Source organism: Salvelinus alpinus, chromosome 20 (genome assembly GCF_045679555.1).
Source record: "Salvelinus alpinus chromosome 20, SLU_Salpinus.1, whole genome shotgun sequence".
Classification (NCBI taxonomy): domain Eukaryota; kingdom Metazoa; phylum Chordata; class Actinopteri; order Salmoniformes; family Salmonidae; genus Salvelinus; species Salvelinus alpinus.
The window spans coordinates 50,778,418-50,790,692 of NC_092105.1; the positions used below are offsets into that span (position 1 = coordinate 50,778,418).

Here is a 12,275-nt window from a genome sequence, read left to right on the forward strand (position 1 = left end):
CGGATCATCAAGAACTTCAAGGAGAGCGGTTCAATTGTTGTGAAGAAGGCTTCAGGGCGCCCGAGAAAGTCCAGCAAGCGCCAGGACCATCTCCTAAAAGTTGATTCAGCTGCGGGATCGGGGCACCACCAGTTCAGAGCTTGCTCAGGAATGGCAGCAGGCAGGTGTGAGTGCATCTGCACGCACAGTGAGGCGAAGACTTTTGGAGGATGGCCTGGTGTCAAGAAGGGCAGCAAACTTTTTAAAAATGTATATTTGTGTCATTCTCAAAACTTTTGGCCACGACTGTACGTTTTTTATTCCATGTGTAACTCTGTGTTGTTGTTTGTGTCGCACTGCTTAGCTTTATCTTGGCCAGGTCGCAGTTGTAAATGAGAACTTGTTCTCAACTGGCCAACCTGGTTAAATAAAAAATAAAATATCAAGGATCTGGAAAGATTATGCGTGGAGGAATGGTCTAAGAACCCTCCCAATGTGTTCTCCAACTCATGAAACATTTTAGAAAAAGGCTCCGTGCCGTTATCCCCTCAAGGTGAGGTATTGTAATTTATTTTATTTAACCTGTATTTACCTACGCGAGTCAGTTAAGAACCAATTCTTATTTACAATGATGGCTTACCCCAGCCAAACCCTCCCCTAACCCGGATGACGCTGGGCCAATTGTGTGCCGCCCTATGGAACAAACAGTGGTGTCAATCATTTGATCCCTTCCCTTTTGAGAAAAAATTATATTACTTGTTAAACCAAATCTCTTTCTATGAGCAATTGTATTAGTATAAAATGATATAATATAATTTCCCCAAAAATTTGAGCGTACAATATAGCTTAGTATTTACATAATTTATTTTATACAGTCATTTTTGGTCATCTTTATCAAGGGTGTCAATAATTTCAGGACCCAACTGTATATAGTCTAAGTGTCTGTCTGATACATCTTGCACTGTATATAGTCTGTGTCTGTCTGAAATGCATTGGTCACTAACTCCCTCTGCCCTCCCCCTCAGGTCAGTGCATCCCCTAGCTGTGTGCGGGCAGCCATGAAGATGTTGTACTGTCCCTACTGCAAAGGCCAGGTGGCTCTCAAGCCTTGCCAGAACTACTGTCTCAACGTGATGCGTGGCTGTCTGGCCAACCAGGCTGACCTCGACACAGAGTGGAACAACTTCCTGGGTAAGGGCTTTCATATCCAACAATGACCAGTTAAACATGCTCCAATGAGGGAGGGAGGGAGTGGGAGGGAGAGAGGGGGAGAGGGAGTGTGTGGCTTCTGACACTCACTGGGGGACCTCTGGTGTCTGCAGTGTGCTTCCCCCTGCTGGTAGAATCTAGGCCAAAGAAGATTTTAGCACTTTAATTCACATAATTATTTTGGTTTTGGGGGTGTTTGTTTGCAGTTATTGCAGGGTTGCGGCTATTGTGTCCATGACTAACTGAGTTGTGTCTTATCAGATGCCATGTTGAGTCTGGCTGAGAGACTGGAGGGGCCCTTCAACTTTGAGTCTGTGATGGACCCCATTGACGTTAAGATCTCCGAGGCCATCATGAACATGCAGGAGAACAGCATGCAGGTGTCACAGAAGGTCAGTCACTTCCTGTCTCAGTTTGTCTTTGACTGTGTGTGTGTGTGTTTTCTTTATTTGCCAACCTTTCTGTCTGTGTGCCTGCCTGGTAGCCTGTGTCTATCTGTCTCTGTCTGTCTGTACATTCCACTCACTTGCCTCTCCACCCCTTCAGGTGTTCCAGGGGTGTGGTCAGCCTAAACCAGGTAATGGCTTCCGGTCGCGTCGCTCAGTCAAGGAGACAGGATTCACCGGTCGCTTTCGTCCCTACAGCCCTGACGCACGGCCCACTACTGCTGCTGGCACCAGCTTGGACAGACTGGTAAGGCATTGTCAGCCATCTGGCCCAACCGTCAGCATAAATTCAAAGAGTTTTCACGTGAGAATCCAAAGTCTTTCAAATGGACGTGGCGTAAGTGAATGATCCGTCTCTGTTTGCCTGCCTCTCTCCTTCTGCCCAGACGACAGACGTGAAGAAAAGGCTGAAGCATGCTAAGAAGTTCTGGTCCACGCTGCCAGAGACCGTGTGTGCTGGGGAGAGGATTACGTCGAGGGATGACTGTTGGAACGGAACAGCAAAGAGCAGGTTAGTTTGGCAGGTTGTTTTCTCAGGTCACTCCCTTGACACAAGTCACCAACCAACACTGTCTGCGTCCCAAATTAGACCCTATTCCCCATTTTAGTGCACTACTTTTCAAACGTGGTACACTATTTAGGGAATAGGGTGCCGTTCGGGACGGAGCCACCATTCTGAAGGCATAAAGTAATGTTGCTGCAGATGGTGAACGAACAGTGTGCTTGGTAGGATCTCCACATTCATTCTTGACCTTCTGCCATAGGTACGAGTCTGTTGTCATGGGCAACGGATTGGCCAATCAGGTGTCCAACCCGGATGTGGAAGTGGACATTACAAAGCCAGATGTGGCGATTCGCAGTCAGATCGCAGTGTTGAAGGAAATGACCAGCTGGCTGAAGGCCGCCCACAGCGGCAATGATATCTCCATCGACCAAGGTGAGGATGGTAAGAACTAACAGATTAACTTACTTACTGAGGCCCATTGCCCCATGCAGAGCATCCGGGTTGGACACCTGATTGGCACCCTCTACGGGGAACTAAACTTTAGGAAATCTTCTCCATTTCAATAGACGGGTGTGTTGACAACATCATTACAGTCATGTGGCGTTACTCTGAGGTAAAAGGCTGTGCGTGTGTAGTTGTTTTCTGAACAGTCAGATAGCTAGCAACAATGACAAGAAGCTGATGTGTGGTGAATCGTAGATGGCTTGTTACAACTAGTTGTATCTTGTGTATATCTTGTTTTGACATTTGACGTCACATCTTATGCTAATATGGATAAAATTAGCTAACTAACTACTGTAACAATGTATTTGAGAGACAAGTGCTTATTGAGCAAATGTATATATGTTTTCAATAAACATTTACATAAGAAATATAGCTTACAAATGGTCAATAATCCTTTGATTGTTGGTAAACACCCCACCTGTCTATAAAGATTAGCTGGCCTAGATATTCTGCTCATGTCGTCTGTTTGAAGACTATTGACTATTACCTTATATACCATTTAGCAGACACTTTTATTCAAAGCGACTTAGTCATGCGTGCATACATTTTTTACGTATGGGTGGTCCCGGGAATCGAACCCACTATCCTACCGATGCAAGCGCCATGCTCTATCAACTGAGCTAGAGAGGACCACAACCTTTGGTGTTGCCATAAAAATGTCACAACAGACTTGATGAGTTCTATTTTCATCCCCTGAATGCTGTGTCTTTTCCTGTGTTCATGGCCTCATCAACCTGCTCTCATTTCTTGCCCCCTGAAATCTTCTCACTTCTGTCTCTCTCTCTTTGTTTCTTTCTTTCTTTCAGATGAGGATGGTAGCGGAGGACAGGAGAGTGGCAGCGGCTGTGACTCTCCATCCTGCGTGGCGGACCGGGACATCTACTTCTCCATCCCACCCACCCCCATCAACCCCCGCGTGGTCAAGATGGTGCACCAAGACACGACCGGTGGAGACCATATGGCACACGGGAGCATGGCACTGGCACTCTGTGGGCTCACCCTGGCCCTGCTCGCCCCGCATTGGAGATAAAGGGAGAGAGAGTGAGAAAGTAAGACGGAGAGAAGGGAAAAACTGTCGTACTTTTAAGAAGACTGCCTTCAGGACCTCAGTCTGCCCGCCATCATGTGGGGGGGGTGGACTCGAGTTATTTCAATTTTTCGTTTGTTTTTATAAAAATGGTCAATACTGTACAGCGATTTCCTTCCAAAATGTTCACTTTTCTTTTCTTTTTTTTGCCTTTTGTCCTGATTTAAGTGATTCGCCGCTTGTGGCACCTTTGAGCTAGAATCCCTCCCGCCACATTACCAACAGTATTTTGTGTTGTCCATGTATCTGGGCTGGCCAGGGATGAATGTGGCTGTGCCAGAAAAGAGAACATCTTGGTTACATGTTGAAGCTCTAGACTGGCTCTCGAAGCGACGAGTACGGTAGCTCTGTGGGAAAATACTAACGAGTTACAGGGCTGATGTTCAGATGGTTCGGTAGGAGATTGAACTAGCCGGCGAGGGGTTCTAGGTGCTTCTGTGTGCCCAGGTGTACATCCATAATGTGGAAGGAGTAGCAATTCCCAAACGACACTCAAATACAAAACTGGTCCACTGAGATCATACCTCGTGTGTGTTCTCTGAATCATCATTATACACTAGCAGTGTTGAAATGGAACATGTGTGGTGGAGTTGGATGTATGGGGAGGTCCTGATGTGGGCTAGAAGAGAAAGCTGGTGACTTGATGGGACCCCCCCCCCCCCTCCCTGTCATTCCCCTATAGAAGGCAGAGCTTACAAAGAGCAGTCCTCTGTGTCCTGGGGCAGAGAGTCTATTCAGTTCCAGAGCAGACTCGGACTCTGAACAGTTTGTCTTACATATGGTAAAATAACACCATCTTGACAGGGGGTAGCTTGTATGTCCAAAATGTTTGAGATGTAGCAGAAAAGAGAAACCAAGACACAGTTGAGTGACTTTGTGAATTGAGTCAGAGATGAGAGAAACGTGGAGACTGGGTGTGATGAAATTGTAACACAGGGTTTTATGTTGAGGAAGTTTTCTAATTGTTAGTAATTTTTTGGTATGTACTGTGTGTGTGTGTGTGTGTGTGTGTGTGTGTGTGTGTGTGTGTGTGTGTGTGTGTGTGTGTGTGTGTGTGTGTGTGTGTGTGTGTGTGTGTGTGTGTGTGTGTGTGTGTGTGTGTGTGTGTGTGTGTGTGTATATATATACACAATACTCATCTCATAATTACAGTTGAAGTCAGAAGTTTACATACACATAGGTTGGAGTCATTAAAACTCGTTTTTCAACCACTCCACAAATTTCTTGTAAACAAACTATAGTTTTGGCAAGTTGGTTAGGACATCTACTTTGTGCATGACACAAGTCATTTTACCAACAATTGTTTACAGACAGATTATTTCACTTATAATTCACTGTATCACATTTCCAGTGGGTCAGAAGTTTACATACACTAAGTTACTGTGCCTTTAAACAACTTGGAAAATTCCAGAAAATTATATCATGGCTTTAGAAGCTTCTGAGAGACTAATTGACATCATTTGAGTCAATTGGAGGTGTACCTGTGCATGTATTTCAAGGCCTACCTTCAAACTCAGTGCCTCTTTGCTTGACATCATGGGATTTTTTTTTTAAATCAGCCAAGACCTCAGAAACAAAATTGGAGACCTCCACAAGTCTGGTTCATCCTTGGGAGCAATTTCCCAACGCCTGAAGGTACCACGTTCATCTCTACAAACAATAGGAGATGCGTTCTGTCTCCTAGAGATGAACATACTTTGGTGCGAAAAGTGCAAATCAATCCCAGAACAACAGCAAATGACCTTGTGAAGATGCTGGAGGAAACGGGTACAAAAGTATCTATATCCACAGTAAACGAGTCCTATATCAACATAACCTGAAAGGCCGCTCAGCAAGGAAGAAGCCACTGCTCTAAAACTGCCATAAAAAAGCCAAACTACGGTTTGCAACTGCACATGGGGACAAAGATCATACTTTTTGGAGAAATGTTCTCTGGTCTGATGAAACAAAAATAGAACTGTTTGGCCATAATGACCATCGTTATGTTTGGAGGAAAAGGGGGAAGAACACCATCCCAACCGTGAAGCACGGGGGTGACAGCAACATGTTGTGGGGGTGTTTTGCAGGAGGGACTGGTGCACTTCGCAAAAATAGATGGCATCACGAGGAAGGATAATTATGTGGATATATTGAAGCAACGTCTCAAGACATCAGTCAGGAAGTTAAAGCTTGAACACATGGGTCTTCCAAATGGACAATGACCCTAAGCATACTACCAAAGTTGTGGCAAATTGGCTTATGGACAACAAAGTCAAGGTATTGGAGTGGCCATCACAAAGCCCTGATCTCAATCCTATAGAACATTTGTGGGCAGAACTGAAAAGCGTGTGCGAGCAAGGAGGCCTACAAACCTGACTCAGTTACACCAGCTCTGTCAGGAGGAATGGGCCAAAATTCACCCAACTTATTGTGGGAAGCTTATGGAATGCTACCAGAAACATTTGACCTAAGTTAAAAAATTTAAAGGCAATGCGACCAAATACTAATTGAGTGTATGTGAACGTATGACCCACTGGGAATGTGATGAAAGAAATAAAAGCTGAAATAAATAATTCTCGCTACTATTATTCTGACATTTCATATTCGTAAAATAAAGTGGTGATCCTAACTGACCTAAGACAGGGAATTTTTACTAGGGTTAAAGGTCAGGAATTGTGAAAAAATGAGTTTAACTGTATTTGGCTAAGGTGTATGTAAACGTCAGACTTTAAGTGTGTGTGTGTGTGTGTGTGTACATACATACAGTACCAGTCAAAAGTTTGGACACACCTACTCATTCCAGGGTTTCTCTTTATTTTTACTATTTTCTACATTGTATAATAATAGTGAAGACATCAAAATTATGTAACAGCACATATGGAATCATGTAGTAACCAAAAAAGTGTTAAACAAATTTTATTTGAGATTCTTTAAAGTAGCCACCCTTCGTCTTGATGACAGCTTTGTAAACATTTGGCATTATCTCAACCAGCTTCATGAGGTCCACACCTGGAATGCATTTCAATTAACAGGTGTGCCATGTTAATTTGTGGAATATCTTTCCTCAATGCGTTTGAGCCAATCAGTTGTGTTGTGAGAAGGTAGGGCTGGTATACAGAAGAGAGGCTGGTAACTAATGAACTTATCCTCTGCAGCAGAGGTAACTTGGTCTTCCTTTCCTGTGGCGGTCCTCATGAGAGCCAGTTACATCATAGCGCTTGATGGTTTTTGCGACTGAATTTGAAGAAATTAAAAGTTATTGCAATTTTCCGGGTTGACTGACCTTGATCTCTTATAGTAATGATGGATTTTCATTTCTCTTTGCTTATTTGAGCTGTTATTGCCATAATGTGGACTTGGTCTTTTACCAAATAGGGCTATATTTTGTATATATGTATACACATATATATGCACATATATGTATGTGTTTATGTGTATGTATGTGTGTGTGTGTATATATATGTGTGTGTGTGTGTGTATATTCAGTGGGGAGAACAAATATTTAATACACTGCCGAGTTTGCAGGTTTTCCTACTTACAAAGCATGTAGAGGTCTGCAATTATTATCATAGATACACTTCAACTTTGAGAGACGGAATCTAAAACAAAAATCCAGAAAATCACATTGTATGATTTTTAAGTAATTCATTTGCATTTTATTGCATGACATAAGTATTTGATACATCAGAAAAGCAGAAGTTAATATTTGGTACAGAAACCTTTGTTTGCAATCACAGAGATCATACGTTTCCTGTAGTTCTTGACCAGGTTTGCACACACTGCAGCAGGGATTTTGGCCCACTCCTCCATACAGACCTTCTCCAGATCCTTCAGGTTTCGGGGCTGTCGCTGGGCAATATGGACTTTCAGCTCCCTCCAAAGATTTTCTATTGGGTTCAGGTCTGGAGACTGGCTAGGCCACTCCAGGACCTTGAGATGCTTCTTACGGAGCCACACCTTAGTTGCCCTGGCTGTGTGTTTCGGGTCATTGTCATGCTGGAAGACCCAGCCACGACCCATCTTCAATGCTCTTACTGAGGGAAGGAGGTTGTTGGCCAAGATCTCGCGATACATGGCCCCATCCATCCTCCCCTCAATACGGTGCAGTCGTCCTGTCCCCTTTGCAGAAAAGCGTCCCCAAAGAATGATGTCACCGAGGGTGATTGGCCGTCATCTTGAACTTCTTCCATCTTCTAATAATTGCGCCAACAGTTGTTGCCTTCTCACCAAGCTGCTTGACTATTGTCCTGTAGCCCATCCCAGGCTTGTGCAGGTCTAAAATTTTACCCCTGATGTCCTTACACAGCTCTCTGGTCTTGGCCATTGTGGAGAGGTTGGAGTCTGTTTGATTGAGTGTGTGGACAGGTGTCTTTTATACAGGTAACGAGTTCAAACAGGTGCAGTTAATACAGGTCATGAGTGGAGAACAGGAGGGCTTCTTAAAGAAAAACTAACAGGTCTGTGAGAGCCGGAATTCTTACTGGTTGGTAGGTGATCAAATACTTATGTCATGCAATAAAATGCAAATTAATTATTTAAAAATCATACAATGTGATTTTCTGGATTTTTGTTTTAGATTCCGTCTCTCACAGTTGAAGTGTACCTATGATAAAAATTACAGACCTCTACATGCTTTGTAAGTAGGAAAACCTGCAAAATCGGCAGTGTATCAAATACTTGTTCTCCCCACTCTATATATATATATATATATATATATATATATATATATATATATACACACACACACACATATATATTTATATATATATATATATATATATATATATATATATATATATATATATATATATACACACATATATATATATATATATATATATACACACACACACACGTATATATATATACACACACACAACACATACATACATATATATGTGTGTGTAATATATAATATATATTAGGTACTACAGTGATTTTCCTACTTGTTTTAGGAGCTGGTGGGAGTGGTCTGTGAGTGCAGATTATATTTTTGGGTGATTGTTTTCACCCCTTACAGACATTTACCTCTGCGTTCATTATAGCCTTCATCTGTATGATGTCGTGGTAATTTCCTGTATTACTAAATTAGGAGAGTTTACAAACCACACACAAGTCAGAGTTATATTTAAACTTCTTCTTTAATTATATGAGCTTCACCATAGCCCTTTGACTCTCAGATCAATTCAGTGTCTATAAATGAATTCTGAGAGTACTTACAAAAGAATTCTAGTATCTTTTATAGCCAAGATACACCTCTCTCAACTCACATGACGAACCACAGATCTCAGAAACTTCACAAAGGGCCTTTTACTTGAGAGCGGAGTATCCCATAGCCAGATAGCATTAGCTATAAATTATCGTTCAGTTTGGTCTCTAAAATGAGGCTCTAATCTCGTTCTTGGTACTTCATAGTACCAAAACATTACCTCATCCAATGGCATATATCAATTGTCAACTTTAGATACTCCCATCTCAAATACGCCCCCTCTTCTCCCCACTCACTGGACAAGCTCACTGAGGGGAGTGACTAGTGCACAGACATTGTGGAGCCAAGAGATAATTGGTTCCCCCTTAATCATCCCTTCACATGGTTTAACAGATACATTCACATATGAAGATAATGTTCCATTCTGACCTCTTCCTTTCTGATATTCTGCATATTACCATACATGTAGAAGACAAGCCTGACCTCTCCCCTCTCTGGGCCCCAAGTGACTTTTCCCTAGAGAAGAAAGGAAAATGCAACTGCCGACAGTATAGTCCAAAAAGAGACATTCTAATGACAAGTATCTCACATAAGCATATTATGAAAGTAAATAAAACATCTTATCTATGTTACCTAACTAATTCTGATTCAGCTACGACAATGATTTGAGGCATCTCTGTCTGACTTACATGTATCCCCTCTCACATCCATTTGAAATGTTTTCCTCAAGAGTGCAACTCAATTTTATACATTCTGTCTTGCATGGAAAATGAAACCTCGGTGTGTTAGTAACACTTCTCAATGATCATGAAAATAACATTGCTTTCTGTGACTTCTCAAAACAGTAAATTGTGTCTGTTGTACTTTACCGTATGTCTCATGACAGAACGGTGTCCCTGAATTTGTGTTGAATTGGATGACTGACGAGCACAATATTTGAAGTCCCTGTCAACTCTAAGTCACATCACCTGATAGTTTCACCTCTCACATTATCCACATGTTGCTCTTGTACAGTAAATTATTTCACTGCATGTTTCTTTTAAAGCATTTACAAACATGCTTTGAAGTAAAAATACTGTATACAGAATGTATTGATATCTTTTGGAGAAGAAAATATATTAATTTTACAAATTAACTGAAGGTGTTTGTATTAGTTTCATATTTCCAATTTTACATTTGAATTCTCTAAAGAAGAAAACGGATTTTCATGTTGCAATTGTCTGTCAAGTCGTCTAATGTGATTGGCTGATGTATGGTGATGATGCCTGGACAGGGCTGTTTGCTCAAGGTCTTTTGTGCCTCTTGTGTACCCCCTTGTGCTGGAAGCACCATTGACTTTCTCAAGCTGATTGTACATTGAAACCACATGACAGATTTCTGCCCTAATGCCCTCAAGGATTATGCCTGGATGGCTGACAGGACTTGGAAGGAATCCCTGAGGACATTTGGTAGTTGGGGATTAGGGACAGGACATTGTAATGTCATGCAGCGAAAACATCTATGTAGCCCGTGAAAAGGATATATCTATGCTTGCACTTCCACACTCAACTAGATGGTCTTTTAATAGTGTAGTCCCTATGTTGTGAATTGTAGGTTACCACCATCAACATATTTGCAAAGGGTTGTGCTGCTTGTGTTTGTCATGAGGGGGAAGTAATCATTGAACACTATTTTCCATCTCATTCGTCAAATGTCTGTGCTTGAGGGCCATGCTAGCAGCTATTCCAGCAGGCACGGCAGTGGTGTGTTAGTCTAGCTTTTATTAACTGATGCGTGGAACAACCTCTGTGAGGTGCATCTGAAATGGCCCCCTTTTCCCACCATAGTGCACAATTTTTGACCAGATGCTTATGGGCCCTGATCAAAAGAAGTGTGCTATATAAAGAATAGGGTTCAATTTCAGACACAGCCTGATAGTTGAGGAGATGGATAAATGAAGACACACCCCCGTCTGTCTTCGGCCCACAAGAACAACATTGAGTCATCTTTATGACGCCTGAGGAGAGTATGTCTGTGTCCCAAATGTTACTCTATTCCCTTTATAGCACTGGTCAAAAATAGTGTACTACATAGGGAATACTAAAATGCCATTTGGAGCACAGATGTGAGTGGCTTAAAAGAGTCTAGTTAAAACTGTTAATAATGAGCAGCCGTTTTTAAATGTCTCTGCAGAGGCCGTAACAATCCATCATATTTTTACCGCATTTCTCGAAAATGTTATGAGAAAAACAAGATGAGATAGATGCTACATTGTAAAGGGTATATTAAACAACATTTCCTGGTCTTGATTAAATAAAGACAGATATTTACATGGTCATAAATGTTTTATTTTCTGAATTACTGACATGATGGTCCTCTAAATACTGGTTAGTTTACCCTAAAAATTAAACTTCTTATTTCAAAATATGCACTTTGAAAAATGTAATCCATAATACTTGTATATAGAAGCTACAGGTCTTGTCTACTCTCCTTCACAATTTTTGTTGTCTATCAACAATGACAAGCCACCTGGGTCTGACAACTGGGATAGAGAATTACTGAGGATAATAGCGGATGATTTTGACACTCCTATTTGCCGTATCTTCAATTTAAGCCTACTAGAAAGTGTGTGCTTTACACTCCCTGCTATATTTTGGATAAAGAGTTACCTGTCTAACAGTAGACAGAGGGTGTTTTTTAATGGAAGCCACTCCAACATAATCCAAGTAGAATCATGAATTCCACAAGGCAGCTGTCTAGGCCCCTTTTTCAATATTTTCTAACGACATGCCACTGGTTTTGAGTAAAGCGTGTCTATGTATGCGGATGACTCAACCCTACACATCAGCTACTACAGCGACTAAAATGACTGCAACACTTAACAAAGAGCTGCAGTTAGTTTCAGAATGGGTGGCAAGGAATAAGTTACTTCAAAATAGATTAAACTGATTGGAGTAACCCTGGATTGTAAACTGTCATGGTCAAAACTTGAACTAAATGACTATCACCCCGTAGCACACACTTCTGTCATCATGGAATGCTTTGAGAGACTAGTCAAGGGTCAAATCACCACCTTACCTATCACCCTACACCCACTTCAATTTGCTTACCGCCCCAATAGGTCCACAGACAATGCAATCGCCATCACACTGCACACTGCCCTATCCCATCTGGACAAGAGGAATACCAATGTAAGAATGCTGTTCATTGACTCTAGCTCAGTATTCAACACCATAGTACCCTCCAAGCTCATCATCAAGCTCGAGGCCCTGGGTCTGAACCCTGCTCTGTGCAATTGGGTCCTGGACTTCCTGATGGTAGGAAACAACATCTCCACTTCGCTGATCCTCAACACTGGGGCCCCACAAGGGTGCGTGC

At 42.0% G+C, this 12,275-nt stretch overlaps 1 protein-coding gene across 2 annotated transcripts in view; it reads left to right on the forward strand.

Moving 5' to 3' along the window:
* LOC139547052 (glypican-4-like) overlaps positions 1-11,239 on the forward strand; it is an 88,970-nt gene extending 77,731 nt beyond the window's left edge. The window contains exons 4-9 of one of the 2 annotated variants that reach the window (XM_071356106.1): positions 1,005-1,170; positions 1,450-1,580; positions 1,735-1,881; positions 2,021-2,145; positions 2,399-2,580; positions 3,450-11,239. In XM_071356106.1, coding sequence (XP_071212207.1) covers positions 1,005-1,170; positions 1,450-1,580; positions 1,735-1,881; positions 2,021-2,145; positions 2,399-2,580; positions 3,450-3,673 — 975 coding nt within the window. In that variant the 3' untranslated portion in view covers positions 3,674-11,239. The remainder of the gene's footprint in view (positions 1-1,004; positions 1,171-1,449; positions 1,581-1,734; positions 1,882-2,020; positions 2,146-2,398; positions 2,581-3,449) is intronic. The other variant, XM_071356108.1, reaches the window with a different exon arrangement.
* Positions 11,240-12,275: the final 1,036 nt, after the last annotated feature.